At 36.7% G+C, this 19,327-nt stretch overlaps 1 protein-coding gene across 1 annotated transcript in view; it reads right to left on the reverse strand.

Moving 5' to 3' along the window:
• Positions 1-19,327, reverse strand: part of LOC115620833 (nucleolysin TIA-1) — a 174,690-nt gene that overhangs the window by 13,108 nt on the left and 142,255 nt on the right. The window contains exon 5 of the mRNA XM_030514265.1: positions 12,403-12,478. Coding sequence (XP_030370125.1) covers positions 12,403-12,478 — 76 coding nt within the window. The remainder of the gene's footprint in view (positions 1-12,402; positions 12,479-19,327) is intronic.

Genomic DNA, 19,327 nt, shown 5'->3' on the forward strand with positions numbered 1-19,327 from the left:
TTTTTAATCTCTATTCCATCTAAACTCCATCCAATACTTCAATAACAGCAATTCCATTAACACCTTTTTACATAATAGGAACATACAAGTATGTACATTATTTTTATAATTTTTTTTTTATTTTATTATTTTTTTTAATCTTTTCAGAAGAAACTACGCTAAATATCACTTATTATAAGCAAAGCTCTATTCGGAATATATGAAAAATATAGTTTTGCAATTATATTTTATATATTATTAACTAATTACCTAACTGTATTTTAAGGGCTCGTAGAAAAATATTAGTTTGTTTGTTAATTTGCAGATAATAAATAAATATACAAATGCATTAAATTAAATTAAATTAATGTAAATTCTGTCAAGTCTTATAAATGAAATACTAATTTGAGAATTACGGATAGCCCCTTGTCATTAAGTCTATGAGTACAGGTGGCTTTAAATGCATTCAGTTGCCTTTTAAATAAAAGAAATACTTAACTGCTTTCCATATTTCACTCAATATCTATGTGAGCGATAACATTGAAATTATTAATTCTATATTCAACTGAATGACAATGAATAGTGACAAATAGTTCATTATTCTATTATTTATTTAATTTATTTAAAGTTGAACAATTTGCCAATAATTTCAATTTTCAACCACTCACTGATAATTCATTTGATTTTATGCAGTTTTTTCTTGACTTGAATTCAATTAATTAGAATGTATGTAAAAAATAATGTGGACTATTTAAATAATTCAAAAATTTGATAAATCACATGAAGAGTTCAGTGTAGAGCATTTGTTATTAAATAGAATAATTGTTGAATAACATTTTGAATTGTATAGATAAGGCAGTTATTAAATGCTTTAAATAGATAATTAATATAATATGTATACTTAACGTTAAAACAACTAATGCTAGAATCCGCTAATATTTGTTCAAACTTTGTAATTATTGGATGTCATCCGAAGTAGTATTAGAGATAGATGATATGGCTTCTTAGTTATAAGGCTAAATGTATATGTGGTCGGAGAGGGATGAGCAGGATGGTGCCATAAAAAAGTTGGCACGTGTGTCCCAGTCTAGGTTTTTTAAATTGTCTTATTTTGTTCGCTCCTAAGACTCTCGACTGCAGTGATGATAGTTTATAAGTATATATAGTATATATATTATCTAAGCTTTAAAAATGATGCGCTTATGGCAGGATATGCAAAACTGTGTCAAATTGAAAAGTATTGTCCATAACTGTCATTTTTTTATACTTGAAGGCTTGTTTGGTTTGTTTAGTGGACCTGCGAAACAATCGCTTTTGCCATTGCAGGGTGGTTGATTTTCAGACCAGCTTCCGTCTAGAGATTTCAGCTGGCTTAAACAACCTTTGTTCCTTTTGTTTACCCCTGCTTCTAGATGGAGAGCAGTTAGATATGAGGTTCAACTAAGCTTATCTATCCTTGTTATTTGATTACCAAGCTATCACATTAAATTGATTATTTGAGTGCAGGCAAGTGTGACAGCTGAGGAGAACCATTAACTAATTTGTCAATTCCGGCGACTAAACCATAACTTAAAGACCGCAACGAGGCCTGAAATTGAAGGCATTCATAAAGCAAGGGAAAGTGTTTGTAAAAGTTCTCTACAAACGGACCACAATCCACAACAAACAAACCAAAACAATAACAACGAGTTGACAGAGGCACACAAACACAGACATACACACACACATAAAAACTAATTGCACATTCTCGGAACCCATAATATGGGGGTTATGAGGGGCGAGGCGTGACACATTTGGCAGTTTGAAGGGACAAATTTCGGCGTGTGGCTAAAATAAAGTCGGGCAGTCAGTTTGCGAGTGCTTGGTATACTAGTTTCTTGTTGTGGTTGTTGTTGCTGTTGTTGGTGTTGTTGGTAGACGAAATTAATTAATTGTGAATGGGAATTTGCAGCTAATAGCGAGAAAAGTTGAACCGTCGCTACGACAACTAAAACAATAAGCAGCTGACTCTGTTGCTGGCCAGGACCTCCAAGCCTTAACACCACTTTAAGAGCCAGTGGGCCGTAGAAGTGCGCAAAATAATTTGACTTTGATTAAAAGTTATTGCCACTGGCCTGCCATGACAACTGACTGCTAAGCTTTATTTATAAATATTCCTATCGTTTCTTTTGTTCAATCTTTGTGCATAGAGATGCTTTTTAAAATCGTTATAAATTACAATTTCCGCGGGCATACTTAATTAATTTTTTTGTTTTTTTTTTTTAGAATTATAAATAGGAAACGAGAAAGAGCATATTTCAATAATCAGTTGTAGTTGTTATTGCTGTTTCTCTGTGCAAAATTCAATTTGCTGGCAACTTATGTAAGTCATTTGATAAAACTTTTCCTGTCATTGCCGTTGCCGCTGCCTTTGTAAATATTGATTACTTGATAAACGTAGAATCCTTTAAATGCCCAGAAGTTGTAAGCAATGCAGGGACGGTGTGTCGTTTTGTCGAGCATAGAGAAGGGTCAGTGCCGTCATCACCATCAGCGGTTTGGTTGGGAACGTGCCAAAGTTTTGCCGTTCAGTGAACAAAAATAAAAGAAAGCTGTTTTGCCCTATTCTTGCATAGCCTGTTACAGTGACAAAGCTCTCGAAGGCACTAAATTGATTTAAAATAGAAATAATATGTAATGATAAACTCATCCCACAAGCTGGTCTTGGCACAAATTATCCACCTCAGCGACAAGGCCAAAGATTTCCAAAACAAAGTAGAGAGGACAATGTCTAAAGATCATCGATGTATCACTTATTAATTAATAGATCAGGCACTTGGTATTCCTTGCATGATAAACGAAAAACAAGGCTCAGCAAGCAGGCCAAATAGGTACATCAGTACATAAGTTACATCTTCATGAAAATAGCACCACCATCAACATTAAATCAATTATTTATACTCCTATCTTTCCAGAAATAAGCTTATTGTTGCTTTGCCAAAAACCTCTGTTACTCTCAATTGGGAATTGTTAGAAAATTATTTTTATAACCTAGGAGATATGTTTTACAGATATTTTAGTAATGATATGATTAATAATATTGTAAGGCGAAAATAACTAATAGATATTAAATGTGGCGACAGTATCGCATTTTTCTCAAAAGTTCTTCTGAATATAAATAAACAAATGCTTCTGTTTAAATGCTATTCCCTTTAAGAAAGGCAGTTTGCCACAACATATCAAAGATATTCTTAGATATTTATATTGTTACTTTTCTAGATTTAACATACTATTTCTTAGATTCTGTGCTTCTTTATTAAACTAATCTATTGGTTTATGGCGACAGCCAGTATTTGTGAACTCGACAAATTTACAATTAAAATAAGGTACATTATTATGAATGATAGTAGAGAGATAAAACAAAACTCAGTGAAAACAAATACCCCATGTTATGGTAGCCAGACAGACAGTAGCAGCAGTTAGACAAGCGGACAAGTCTATAGCGATTCTTTTATTCCTATTTCTGCCACGCCTGCTTCTTTCTCTGACACACATTCGGACTTTTTGGCTTACCCTTTTATCCAACGTATGAGGTACTTTTTATACAAAATACAGCAGGAGGGGGCAAACGAAATACCTTCATTAGGCGAATGAAGAAGAGCAAAGTAAGTTGAAGAATTTTTAAGTGGTTTAAAAGGGTTTTGTCATACTTTTCATGGCCTTGCCACAAATGGGTGGGCGGGCGTGCTAGTTGGTGGGCTGGCTGGTGGGCTATGGCCAAGAAGCGCGTCCTTTTCCCCTTCCGCAGGCTCGTCAATGTCGTCATCGTGTAAAACGTAAGCCGAGAGCAAGACATTTTAAATGTTTATTAAAACAATAAGGAAATGGTTTGTGCCAAACCAAGAACACACAAACAAACACACCGAGCTGAAGTAGAAAAGGCAAACAGGGGAAAAGAAGGAAAAGGAAGAAAGAACGCAAGAAAGAAGAAAACTGAAGCAGCAAACACACTTTCGTAACAAAAAGGGAAAGTCAAACAAAAAGGGGATAATCCCTTCCTTATGTACAAGGACAACCAAGTAAAAAAATAAAATTGAGCGCCCTTTTCTACAGTTTTTGTTGCTGCGGCGAGTATGTTTTGTCTTAAAAAAAAGGTAACGAGATGCCAAGTATTTAGTGCTACCAGGAAAGTAAAAGGAAGAAGCTGCCCATTGAATGCGTATCAGGTCTAAAAGGTTTGCCCGTCTCTAAGCCGGTTTACCGTTGTTTTTCGGTCAGATTCATTAACGTGGCCATTTAGATAAGCTGTCAGCTTAAAGAGGCAACGCCAGCCGTATATTAAAGTCGCCCCATTTTCAAAATCAAACGCCACAGCCACAACAACTGCCGGAATGTAGCGTCAAAGTACATTTCTCGTCCGACCAACTGCAATGGCATCATGATCTTTGATATTTATAGAATAACTCAAGTGGCAAATCGTTTACACACTTGAAATGTTTGTCCCATTTGTCGCATCAGCAGGAAGACGTTGGAGCTCAAGTGCGTTACTGATGATGTGACCAAAGCATAAAGAGATAAGGCATTCGGTCAGACAGCCCCCCAAAGCACAAAGAAAAAAAAAAATAAAATAAAATACAAGAAATATTGAACAGCGCAAAACGCCATCACCAAAAAAAAAAATCAGTATTTCACGCTAGAACGCATTTTTGTCAAGACATAATTCCATGGGATTTATTTATGTATAGCATTTTTTCTCTTCGTTTTTAGCTTTTTGTTTGCACTGCCCACTCAGTCCACTACACATTTCTGATTTCTCTTTTTTCACCCTATCCAGAGTTGCCAGGCAGCAGGGCAGAAGGCAAAAGCTGCTTGTCATGTGTGTATGTGTGTGAGGGTGTGAGTATGTGGTGGTGTGTCGAATGGACCGAACAACAGGCTCATGCGTGTGTAGGCAGTTTCAGCTTCAAATCACTAGTTTCTGAATTATTATGGAAAACATAAAATGAATGTCCAAGCCATTTATATTTATAACCAGTTGTGTGTTCGCTTCACAAAATTTATTACTGTGCGTGTTTTTTGAGAAATTAAATTGCCTTAAAGTTACTTAAAAGATGCAGTTTAAGGAAATGTTAAAAGATTTTAAAAAAGGCATAGAATTCACTTTAAATATTAGAGGATATACTTGATATTTCATTTCTATGATGATAAACAAATTGAATTAAAGCTGTCGTTATATTTTTAAATAATACTAGCAAAAATTGTCCGATTCAAGCGCGTTATTTTATATATACGAATGATACAAGTAAGTATATTATTAAACTTGGCGATGTTTTCCTAGATTTGAAACCGACAAACAAGCTTTATTAATCATCTCTATATGTGCATAACATTATAAACAAGTAATAATAAGTATAGGATAAATAAATGTATGAGCGCGAAAAATTACACCCACCTAGAAAAACAGTAAATAAAGCAAAAACTCACTGAGTGGTGTTCGAATTAATCTCTTATAAAGAGCAACAAACGCACGAGAGCAAATGATAAGGCCATAACGGTACAAGCGGCACTCACACTCAACCGTCTGTGTGACAGCAGGTGTTATTATTGTTGCAGCTTTGGCTTAGCTCTCAATTGCGGGAGCATGGACAGAAGCCGAGAGATTTCCCACTTATAACAAATAGCATTAAGCTCAAGCTTTAGCTCGCTAAGGGCAGCAAACTCCGGCGGTGTTAGCTGCGCTTAGAAATTCGCGATCGGTGTTGTTTTCTTAATTTCCATTACTTATTTAAAAAAATACACACATATATAAATAATTATACATTGTTTAAAATGCGCTTATTTTATTCAATCTTTGTAAGCTCGCATGAACAATTAATAAGTGGCTCGCTTTGTTAAAAGTGTTTGACGGTGTTTCGTTTTTATACCCTGTACCCGTAGGGTAAAAAGGGTATATTAGGTTTGTGCAAAGTATGTAACATGCAGAAGGAAGCATCTCCGACCCCATAAAGTATATATATTCTTGATCAGCATGACGAGAGAAATCGATCTAGACATGTCCGTCCGTCTGTCCGTCTGTCCGTCCGTCTGTCCGTCCGTCTGTCCGTCTGGATGAACGCGAGGATCTCAGAAACTATAAAAGCTAGAATAACTAAAGTTGGCATCCAGATTCTCCTAGGTCCGAGTAAGGACGAGTTTATTTTTTTTTTTAATTTCCCCCCCTTCCCCCGCTACAGAATTTCGTCAATAGCGTCCACATTTCAAATGCTACCTAAACCAAACTTTGCACACATAATTTATACATAATTTTCTACTGTTCTTTAAAATTTTATTCAATTTGGTCATTTCTAAGAAAAGTTATTACCGAAACAAATTCTCGCCAGTACAACCCCCACAAACTGCAGCAACAAGTTCGCTCTTCTTCTTCTTCTCTTTGCTGCTGCTATGGGCGCATATAACTCAGCGACGGAAGTTTACCTGGGTACAGGGTATTACACTGTCGGGCTTGCTCGACTGTAGCGTTCTCTCTTGTTTTCTTTTTTGTAAATTTTTTTTTAGTGTGAAATGAAATGTGTGTGAAATTAAATGAAATTTAAAATTGTGTGTCCTTCTTGGCAGCGTCTTCAACAATGGAAACAATATACATATTTGTAAGTGTTAAAAATATTCATAACCTTTTTATACCCTGTACCCGTAGGGTAAAAAGGGTATATTAGGTTTGTGCAAAGTATGTAACATACAGAAGGAAGCATCTCCGACCCCATAAAGTATATATATTCTTGATCAGCATATACCCTTTTTACCCTACGGGTACAGGGTATAATAAACATCAAGTAATATATTCCAATTTATAATTTACAATTATTGAACGTTGTTTAAGAGATACTTGGCCTTACCTTAAAGACGCACACAGTATCTATTGTTAGACGAGATCCTAATGTCGTTTTATATAATTTGTGGTTGTTTGAAGCAAAGGCATAACAGATATTAGGGCCAATGAACGGCATGCACTTTCTTTTTAAGTGAACAAGCACAAGAGACGACAAGCAATGTGAGTTAACCACCGCAGTGATTGTGTGACGCACAACAACAGCAACAACAATTGGAGGAGCAGTAACTGCAACAACAATAGCAACAAATGATAATATTGCAACAATGAACTGTGCAAGAAATACCGAAAAAAAGGACAGAAAATAAATGAGCGAAAATGCAGCTACGCAGAAATATGATGGCAGCCAGCATTAAGGCACAGGGTTCTGGAGGGTTGGGGAAGTAAAAGCAGCACATCAGTAGCAGGAGCTGTAGGAGCAGGAGCAGCATTATATCTTGTTCGTTGCACATATTGTCAATTGTTCCCCAGCAACATTGGCAGTGTTATTTTTGCCGGCAACAAAGGCAACGGCTGGCGCTGCTGCTGGTGCTGCTGCATGCCGCATGTTGGCGGCATGAGTGGCAACTTTTAAATAAATTTAAGCACATTATTATGCGACAAATACATATATAAAATGAACAAAAAAGCGAGGGTGCAGCTGTAATGTGATTAAATGCAAGCGGCACGAGCAACGCGCGACTGGCCCAGGCAGCTTTGATGTGATGATGTTGTCGCTTAATGTGCCTTGACGGAGACAGCGATGGTAATGGAAACGGCAACGATGACTGTGTTGTAAAGCTGCAACAGCTTAGTGTTGCAAAATCAAACACAAAAGCAAACACAAGCAGCAGAGCAGAGTCTTTTGTCAGCTGGATGCTGCGATTAAAAATTACGTTTAAGTAAATATGCAAATTAATTGGCATAAGCATTTTAACAAACTTGGACTGCGATTCATAGAGAGAAATTAAAGTAAATGCAAATGTTACCGTTGTTCCATTATACACCCGCCTTCAAATCAAATCTCACAATCGACTTATGCGATTTTTCATAATTATTACAATTAACCTATGAATAAGTGCTTTGGGCTGTAAGCCGCACATTCCAACCTTGAAAATGTATTGTAGAGGCAAATTAAAATTAAATTTTTCCATTTTCTATAGTATTTCAATATGAGAACAGTAGACTCAAGATTTTCTCTGTAACTTCATTCGATTGTATATTCGCTTTAGAAAATTTTGAAATACTATCTTCAGCCTCTTTATTACACACTTATAAATTCTGAAATACAATCAGTTAGCTTTCAGAAATTAGTATTGTGATAATTCCAATCCACCAAATTAAATATTTGAATCGAAAACGGAAATTTGCATTTCATTATTGAAGGATTTATTTCTCACTTTCCATTGATTCGCACTTATTCTCTCGAGCCTGTTTTCACTCAATAGTCCGTTCTTCGGCTTTGATGTTTAACATTTAAAAGAATTGAAAAACATTCTATATGAGAGCTTAACGTCAGAGAACTTGAAGGTCAAATAAGAAATGTTTTGTTTTAAAGATAATCCGCAACTACTTATAAATGAAGGCTTCTTTTTTTAAAATAAATTTATGTGATTGTTTTTTGATTTTCGCCTGAAAAAGGAATTCCTTAATCAGATTAAAAATATTGAACTATCCATAATCCAAAGACATCGCGAAGAATTACCGAGAATAGGCATTTCTTATGATACGAGTAGTACTGATGAAAACGTAAGGCTGATGAGATATGTTCTATTATGATAACACCGACACTGTGCAATAATGTTCAATTTGTCGCAATTCCTCCTCACATTTAAAAGGCTTCATTCAGCATGTTGCGTATACGCCGCATTGGCTGTAGCTGCAATAATATGTTAATATGCGCAATGTGACAATAACAGCCAAGAGGCAGCAACAACAGCAACATCAACAGCTTTGAAAATGTGGCCGACGATGTCAGCCATTAGCATTTTTAAGCATTTGGAGCTGTGTCGTCGCTTATGCGGCATCGACATGTTTATTGCGTTTAATGTTTGCGCGAATTTCCTTGTTTCCTCTTTTATTTTGCGCTTTCTGCTTGGATGTGTGTGTGCGTGTGCGTGTGTTTGTGATTTATGATGCTAATGACACGCAGCCAACATAAAATGTTCCTCGCTGGCAGTCACGGCTGTTGCTGCTGCTCATGACAATGAAGAAGACTGGAAAGACTTTGGCGACGGCGGCATCTTCAGTGCGTCCTCAGTGTGTCTTGCGTTGATGGTTATTAAATTATGGCAATTTGTATGCGTCGTCTTCGCCAGCGTCAATGTTCTTTCGTCGGTAGCTTTGGCTGCTGTTTATTTAAAATATGTAGCTAAACAATTTTCGTAAAATATTTCAGCGCATTGTGGGGAAAAGCCTGCGACATTGGCAATGCGCAACGGAAGCTGCAAAGATGAAGAAAATCTGCTTTTTCCGTTTGAAGTCGAAATGCAATGCACATGCCTGTCAGATATATGTATATGTATGTGCTTGGTGTTTTGCCTGTATGTGTCTGTGTGTGTGTGTGTGTGTGTGTGTGTGTGTGTGTGTGTGTGTGTGTGTGTGTGTGTGTGTGTGTGTATGTGTGCAGTAAGCCATTCGAAAAATAACTTTTCAATTTCCGCAAAACCACAGAAAATATAAACTTTGCACAAAAATTTAATAAAACTTTTCGCATAAATAAAATTTGCATTAAATCAGCTGCAAGCACCAGCATCGGCTTAGAGATGGCTACAAACATACACACTCATACATACATGCAAACGTAAGTACGACGCATGTCGAGAAACTTAATTTGAAATATTTGAGTTTGCTATTTTGGCTGTCTTTTTCTTTTTGCGCATTCGCCTGGCAATTCGCACCGAGTGGCAAACTAATCGAGAAAGTTCGAAAATTTGTAAAATGCAATTGGTTTGCGCTATGGTGTGTGTGTATGTGTGTGTGTGGCCGTCATTTGAGCTGTCATTTTTTGCGGCCTGTGCGCCTGTGTGTATGCAATCGAAAAGTTAACTAGTTAGTGTGCCAGCCAAGCTGACATGCCAAGCTTAGTGGCAAATCAAACACAGCAACAGCAACAGTAGCAGCCGCAACTTACAAGTATTCCTTATTGCTCCTATTTTCTGTGGCAGCTAACTTGTTCGGCGGCTTATCCCAAAAACTTTAATTATTTGTATGAACCGCGGAAATTAATTAATAAATTGGTTGAAATCATTATAAACTTACACATATTTCTAGAAGATAAAGGCATAGTCTTTATTCTCTCACTCGCATCAGAGTGACCCTCGTGAGCGAGTTACTAAAATACCAAGCAGGGTTAGATTAGGAAAACAGTTGACAGGGTTTCCAGAGCTGCTGCATACGTTCCTTTACTACTATATAGTACATCTATGTATGTATTTTAAATCCAATTATTATTCAAAGTGGTGGAAACTTCTTTTTCGTGCAAGATAGTTGAATTATCTGAGGACACTCTAATTAAGCAACTTCCAACTCCACAAGTAATCACAGATCAAGTCCAGTGACCCCTTAATCCTCATATCCCAACTAAGGCTGCAGAATATTGAATGAACTTGGAATTAAAACTTGTCAATATTTATTTTCAAATGTAGTCTCTATCATTAAAGCTGTCCTATCTTTCAGTAAACTCACACATACATACATATATTTAAACACATTCATATAATAATAGGCACACTTTAACGTTCTGGAGTCTAAATATTAGACTCATTCTACTGTACATACTGGCTGCTGAAGGCCATAGAAGCTAACGCTTCATTAAAAATTAAGTGCACATTCACTTTATTGTAAGCTGTACTAAATAAATAAATGAACGATTAATTTATTAATGGAGTAATTAGTGCGCCTAATTGCATTTAAAAACAACGCAATAGAACGATAGAATAAAAATGAGGTGCAAATCATCGAAGTGCGTTAAAGCCAGTTGCTCACATTGATTCAAACGATCAAAAATATTGCATAATAAATACATTTTTTAAAACACATACTAGCTTATAGTGTGTGGCAGTATTAAAATGTAGGGCGACTTCGTCATTATTTTTAAAGCTGACAATATTGACGTTGCGTATACGGCCGCATGGCTGCCTCAGCCAAAGCAGACACTAAGCGCTTGCCATAATGCCGTAACAAGTTGGCCTCGCACTCAGTGACTCTTTTACTCTACCGCTACCCCTATCCTTAGAGTAGGGGAGGAAAGGATTCTCAGCTTAAACATTTGAATGACAGCTGGAGGCTTTGGGTGGTTTTAGTTGTGGGCGTCGCGTCTAAGTGTCAAGGATTATGTTGTATTTGCACACGCCTGACTAACACCGCACAAACACATACAAGTACGGGAATACACATATATACAGATACATATATACTCAGATATGTACAGAAGTGGGGTTGTGCAGTTGCCATCTGTCGCAGCTGTTAGGATTGACAAAAATGTCGCGCGCACATCTCGACACATTAAGGAATTCAATTAATAATTTTCAACATTTGCCGCTTAATTGACTTTGGGAGCACCTTTGGCTTTTACATGAGGCCAAGTGACTTCGACATTGATTTTGTGTGTGTGATTTTGATTTTGATTTGGTTTTAGCTTGGCTTTGCTGCGTCTGTCTGCTTGCCGAGCTAAGCTGCTTGCGCATTTTTTCTGCTTCGTTGGCTGACACGCTCTTCGAGCGTTGGGCGCTGAGCGTTGAGCGTCTTTGATGCTGTCTGTCCTTCTGCGCTTGGCTCATGGCTTTGTCGAATTTTCTACCTATTAAACACATGAAATTCAATCACAGCACACATACACCCACACACACATGAGTACATAAAGAGCCTGCAGGCAGTCAGTTTGAACTGCCATAAAACTTGGCAGTGGCTTGAATGGCACAGCTAAAGTTACATGCCGCCCTCTCTAAGATATTTAGACCCTTATCACTTGCGGTTTAAACGTATTGAATATGATGTGTAAATGTTTACATGTTTGCCTTTGCCCTGCCGTGAGATTTGTTGCATGTGCTTCCTGCCAGCCAGCAGCTGCCCGTGTGTGCGTAAAAAGTTATCTACGTGCGTGACTGACTGTCTTCAACCTTCAGCCTTCAGCCACCAGTCCCCAACGCACATCCTTTGATATCTGAGTGCGTTCAAGAGTAAGAAAATAAAATCCAATCCACACAGCTTCGCTAAAATGTGCTTTAAATTTTAAAAATCTTCGCGCTTCGTTGAACTTTCCTGACGGAGTGAGAAAAGTTTTGCAGAAATAATGCTACAGGTTCTCTCTTGATATGCTTAGTGAGCGGTTTTGTCAACTTGCCGCCAACATTGTCTGCCTATTTGTCTTTCATTTTAATTAAGAATTCAAAGCCGTCATGCCAAACTAACAACTAACAGCTTGTCAGCCAGCATCATCAGTTTTCTGAATTGGTGCTGACATCTTTATTTACATTTAAAATCAAGGCTTCAATGCCAGCTTGACATCGTTTGATGTTCGTGCGAGCTTAAGGATGCTTAAATCAGTTATTTGTGCAATTGTTGTTACATTTACTCACCGATTTCTTGACAAAGCTGACAAAACCATAGCCTTTTGATTTCAGCGTCTGCGGATCGCGCACAACTCTGCAGTCTCTGTAAAGAATGAATCAAATTTAAAAAGTAGTTAGAAAAGGTTGAATAAGTATCAGCAAACAAAAAAACTAATTTTATTTTCATATGAATTTTATACCAACTTGCAGCTGCTCTATTCTTAATACTAAGATGATTTTAAAATGTAGGTCTTATTTGAGTTTGGTCTATGACAAATTAAAAGTGAAGTTCAGATAAGTAGTAGCAAGGATAAAAGCTACAATCTAAGTCAATCTAAAAGTCCTTGGCCAGTTCGCTATGAAATCCAATAGAATTACATGCTACAAAAAATATGAAGCGTATAAAAAATGTTGAGAAAAGGATTTCAGCAAATGGAAGTGCTATGTCCAACTATGTATGCGCATTTGCTCGTAGATAGTGGCAGAAAAGTAAAAGCTTTGTGAGAGAGTAGCTGCTAGCTCCTTAAGGATTGAGCCGACATCGCCAAGCCATCAAGACGTGTAGCACATACAAGCAAGCAATGGCGGCGGTTCATTGGGCAGGGAGGGGCCTTAACTGCGGTTGGCGAGGCGTTCGTGTAAAAAGGATTTAAGCTGCTAAAAACCACCAGAATGCGAGACCACGTGTAGATGTGGGCACATACTCCAAATACACTGAGATAATTATTGAATGCCAATCAATATTGAACAAGAAAATAGTTAGTTGTTTGTTCTTTCTTTTAGAAAATTAGTTAATTAGGTAGCTCTTACAAGGTTCATTAACTAAGCAACTAGTTAGCCTTTCATCAGGTAACAAATTTTCAATATCATGTCTGTTTTTGAAAGAAAATACTATTTCATAAGCTATTATTTGTCATTTTCTTTTATTAAGTAAACATTGTAGTTCTGCATAATATTTTTAAATTGTTTCATTAAAGTGCAATGTAATACCACTATATAATAACAAAAATTAATACAAATGTTGAACTTAATCATTCAACTCTGACTGCAACGAAAGCTGGCTTTGTGCGCTGATTTTTCCAAAAATTACTACGCTATTGATTTAAAATGAGGAATTTTACAAAAAAAAGCAGCATAGTTTAGAGAGTTGCTAGAATTAAACAGAAGAGTTTCAATAATTACATAATTCTGGATAATAGGGAGAGCATTTTCCTGAATTAAATTGTTTAAACATTACCCGTTTTGTTGTGCATGAATGTTATCATGTTATATTATTTCATAATGGTTATATAATGGTTTTTAATAAATAACAAGCTGTGTCCAATACTTATAGATATCTTCTTCATATTATAGCATCTTAAACTTCTTGGATTAGTTTAATATTATGTATTTTTTTAAGTGCTTATGCATACATGAACAACATAGGTTTAAAAAAATATATATAAGTCTGTGCTAAGCCACGAAGAAATATTTTGAAGTTGGCGGCCAAACCGCAGCAGGCAGCAAACATGGCCCGCATATGGGGCGAGCCATTTTAAAAATGTAAAAAAAAGAAATGGAAGGAAAATGAAAAAAGGCAACCTGATTGTAAATCACGATAAAAGTCAATTTTTAATATGAGTTTTAGTTGAGCCCCATGTAAAGTCGAATAGTGGAGTAAGCTAGTCGGGCGAGTAGGGAGAGCGGGTCGAGCGGATGAAGTGGGTCGAGCGAGTCGATTGTGGCGAGCCAAACAAAAATTATTTTAATGGCTTCTGGCGAGAGACTGCGCGTTCTCTTCAAGGCTGCAATTTATGGCGCTGACCAAAAGTGAAATTGCATTTGGGGTGTATGTCCGTGTGTGTGTGTGTGTGTGTGTGTGTGCTCGAACATTTTGGGCTTTGCAATCGATACGCACATAAATATTGAAAAAGCATATTTAATTAAACTTGAATATTTATTAGCTACCAAAGGAATTTCGTTGCAATTGCTTTGGGGCGTCGGCGCGTTTGCCTCCTTGGTTGTTGTAGCTATAGTTGTTGTTGTTGTTTTTTTGCTGTTGTAACTTCTATAGCTGTTATGCATTGAATTGGCTGGCGAACTGGCTGGCTGCTATGTTGGCTGGTTGGCTGGTTGGCTGGCGGGTTACCTTGCAGCAAGCGGCACGCAAACAAATAACAACAACATCATCAAACACGAAAGGCAGGCAAACAAGCCAAACAGAGCAGCGCACAGACACAGACTTACACACACACACACACACACTTATGCACACATGCCTGACAGCAGTGCACACAAATAATGCAGCGCCCTCTGTCGACTTGATTGTGCTAACAAATTAAAGGCCATGCAAACGTATGCACGCCAGTTCTCTGGCTCTGTCTGTGTAGAATTATTTGTAGTGTGTCTGTGTGTGCGTGTGTGTGTGTGCATAAATGTGGTAAAGGTGTGCGTGCATTGCATGTTCGTTTCCCAACCAACACACCTTTGCAGAAACAGCAACAGCAACAGCAACAATAACAGCCTGCAGCTCTATCATATTTCACAATCGATAAACATCAGTTCATATTTTCATTGCGTTTTTGTTTGAATATTTCAACATGCAGCCGAAGCACAGCAACAGCAACAGCAACAACAACAACAAGCACAGCAGCAATAGCAACAACAACAAAAAGCAAAGCAATGACAAAAAAACCACAACGAGCATTTACTGCGCTCATATGTATATCTACATACATACAAGTACGTAGATCTGTTTATATGCACACATGTGCGCTACACTATACTTCGACAGTATTTTAACAAATTAAAAAAATTGCCTTGAACTACATACATTTAAATTTTAATTGTGCTCTAATTATAAATTGATATTAAGTCATTATGTAAGGATTGTCTAAATAAAAAAACGTGTTCTCATTAAATAATCCCTTTTTTGCATACCATTTGTTCTAAATAAGTTTTAAAAAATTAAATTATTAAATAATAGTATAAAAGGCCATTCCAGAATAGTATTGTTCGAAATACTTTGGGGATCTAAAAAAAACATTGTCATATGTACATCCTATCCAGATAGAATTACTTCGAACGTAATGAAATAAATCTTAATAAATTAACAAGGATTCTGAAAGTTATATCCAAATTACAGGGTCACTTTTATATCAGAAAATACCATGTAAATTTGTAGGAAATGTAAAATTAACAAAACAGGTCCCATGTTGCATCAAATTTCGAACAGGCGGAGCAAGCTTGCAGCTTTTAGTTAAAGACAATGTATGTTTGTATGTATGTATGTTTTCAATTTTCGCCTGAATGATGGGAAATACCCAAATAATAATAATCCTTTTAGAGCTGAACTTCCACTTTCCACTTAAGCCAGCTGGTAGCTTTAAGTAAAAACCACTGTTTTAAGTAAATAAATAAATAATTAAAATTCTCTAGCTCTTAAGATTTAAACTCAATTCTTTTTCTTTAATTAAAAAAAAGGGTTTCAAATATAAACTGTTTTCCGCCGGATTAGCGAGTCGTTAAAGCTGTTAGCGTAGTTCAAACTAACAATACAACTCACGAGTAACTTCTTTGATTGCTTCAATTGCTGATCTATAGTTATGTAGGATTGCAAACAGCAGGACGTTCGAGAATGCTTAACAAATTGCGGCAATCCACTGCATGTGACATAATATGCTTTCTATTTTTTCTTTAACATACCAGTATGAATAACGCTTGTTTTAATTGGAAACTAGTCAATGCAAACGTTCGCTAGTGTATATAAGCTTGAGTGTGTGCTTTGGAAGCCTGCAGAGCATCGCGCTTCAATAATATATTTGAACACTAAACATAAAACAAATATAACCTTTGGCTTAGGGGCAACAAAAAAAAAAAAAAAAAAAAAAAACAGCATTGACTCTCAAGTACCAATATGAGAACTTGCTGAACTTCCACATAACAGCTCCCAGCTCCCTCGGCATCCCAATCGCCGAACCTTGCCTTACAACCACTTCGCTTCAATGACTCTCAAACTGTTGCCATAGTTGTTATCATGCACGAAAAACTCAAAAATTTGACTACGAGCAACGCACATGGCAGAGACTGTGGCAATTTATGCGCTGACGTTTACTTATGCAGAGTGGCAGCCGAGCGATGGCCGGGCAAGGAAGCAGGGCAGGAGTAGGAAGTGATGTGGATGGCAGGGGGGGGAGAGGGGTATTGCGGGGATTTCAGCTTGTGCAGGCAGCTGCGCGTTGTTTGCCCAAAGAATTGAGCGAAGCTGTTGAGGGCGGTAAAGAAAACGCATACCAACTTGCATGTTTTATTGAAAGGATAAATTTATGTGCATAAGCGGTATGTGTGTTGTGCATGTGTGTGTGTGTGTGTGTAAGTGTGTATGGGAGCTAAGTGGGAAATATGCTTGCTCGTTGCTTCCCCTCCTCCCTCTTGCAGTTCAACCCAATCAATATCTTTTTTACAAATATTGGCAAAAGTTTTGCCTTGCTGGTGAAATAAATTTAAAAAATATTTTGCTATCTTAAGTGCATAAAACTATAAACGTTAAACAAAATATATCAAGCACTCACACAAACATGCACACACACACACATAGACACGCAAATGCGGTTATTTATACATATTTTGGCTTTATTCCCATGCATTGGCTCGAAGCATTGGCTTTAGCTTCGAGTAGCTTTTTTGGCTGACTCACTGGCGCATTGAGCGCATTAGTTGGGCGGCGATATTTTGGCTTTTACAATTGGTTTATGCTAACAATACCCTCACATGTGCTTGGTGCTCTTCATGTTGTTGGTGCTTGTGTATTGTGCGGTGGAAATGCTTTGTATTTGAATTAAAATTGCATAGATGATTTATAGATACAGAGATAGTTATGGCTGCTGGTCTAGTTTTTCTCTCTTGGTTTTTGTTTTGTTCTTTGTGACGCTGGAAAACTGAATAAGCATGGAACGTATGTATTCATGAGGTATTTAGGAGATTTAGAAAACGGAGAAAGTGAATTCACAAAAGCTTTTCTGCCTTTTCTGCTGAATAGTACTTGGGTTATTTATTAAGACATTAGCGGAGATTTCGTAAGGTTTATATTATTTCATTAACAAATATTGCTAACGTAAATGGCTTTTAAAATTTATGTGAGTAATGAAAAAAAAATTATTTGACGTCTCAGAACAATTTTGTTTCTACGAACAATGCATTTTTATTTCGCCGTCTACTAAAATTAGTTCAAAGATACGAAATATTATTGAATTAAATTTAAAAACAGTATTAACACTCAGAAGTTTTAACACTGAATGCATATTTATATTAAACTATCCTCAAATTAATTTAAGCAGATATTTGATTATAATTCCTATTTTATCCATTCAAATGCATTTCCAAGAAAGAGAAATAAAAATAATTTTTTTAGAGCACTAATTAAGTCAGTGTTTGTGTTTAGCTCAAATGGTTTTACTTGAATAATAATAATTTGCAATTTTAATGATTATGCTACATCCTGCCACAGATACTCCTCTTTGTTTATTGCGGATTAGACACCCCTTCCACTCCCAATCTACTTCCAGTTTATTATTGATTCATTTAGACATGCCCCATAATGATAGACTGCGGACAGAGCGGAAAAAGAAAAAGCAAACAATTGATATGGTCAAGAAATCAATAAGAAGCTATCTATAAACATCAATTGCACACTTCAGAGCTGAGCAAGTTGGCCAGAAACTAGCAATTTGCAATTTCCTGCGTACTTAAGGCGCTCTTTATCCTCGGCCACATCTGGCATATCGCAGGCATATAATTTTCATTGGCAAACATTGCCTTGCCTGCATGCTAAACACAACCAACAGTAAACACAAATTACTCAGCATTGTAAACAAATGAAAAGCGATAACATCGCGCGCTCATCCAGCTCCAAACATTGATGGGAAAGTGGGGCTCAATCGCTGAATTGCGGCTGTCTTTCAATTTCCTGTGCCAAATTTTGATATTGCCAGAGTCGCAGTAAGAAAATATATACAAGTACGAGTATATACTCTTTGTACATATGTACATTTGTATATACATACATTAGTACATGTATGTTTGTATGTATATAGCGAGTGAGAAATGCAAACGATGTATCAGGCCAACGGCAGCTCATCAATGTCGAACAGCAGCATCCTCATCCTCATCCTCATCATCATCATCATGGCCATCGACATCAACAAGCTCAACCGCATGCGGTGCATATTTGGAGTTGCGTGTTTGAAATATTGAAATATTTTGGCCATGTTTGCATATTGCCCACTGACTGCGAAATTTTTGTTAGGATATTCTTCATTTTATTTTCTTTCGTTTGTCGGCTCTATGCATTTTTACAATTTTCAAGCGCATTTATGCGATTTCCGTGTCTCTGCTTTATTTTTTTTTTTATTGGCCAGCAGTACTTCTCAATGCTCGATGATTTTCATTTCTGGTTTGTTTTATTTTCCTGGCAACTGGCATCATTCTGGTTGGTGGTGGTTGGAACAAAGCGGAAAAACAGTTGTAAATTCAAATGAAATGCAAGCAAGTCAAAACCAGCCCCATTTCTAGTTGAGGGGACTATTCACTTTCCAGCTATTGAGGTTCGTTTGCGCAAATATTTAAAGTGTTTTCTCATTTTATGAGTTTTCAATATAGCTTTGCTTTTGATTCGGTTTTCAAGTTCGGTAATAACTAAAATTTAGTAATAAGTTTCTATGTTTCTATGGTCTTCATCCCCTTGGCCTTGTTGGCACGAAAATATCTGTGGTTTTGAAGCTGGCAATCTATATACTTGTACTTCAATTGAATGAGTGCAATTGTTTGGAATGCCGGTTGATTATTGTTGTTTCTTTTTGAAGCATAAGCAATTTTTACTTAAAATCAAAGCAAAAAGAATTGCTTTTTTCATAACTAGACTGACATATGTGAAGATGAATCTAATATAATATGAATATAAAAGAAAACTTTATTG

The sequence above is a fragment of the Scaptodrosophila lebanonensis genome, unplaced genomic scaffold (assembly GCF_003285725.1).
Source record: "Scaptodrosophila lebanonensis strain 11010-0011.00,11010-0021.00 unplaced genomic scaffold, SlebRS2 tig00000024-arrow-pilon, whole genome shotgun sequence".
NCBI classification, from domain to species: domain Eukaryota; kingdom Metazoa; phylum Arthropoda; class Insecta; order Diptera; family Drosophilidae; genus Scaptodrosophila; species Scaptodrosophila lebanonensis.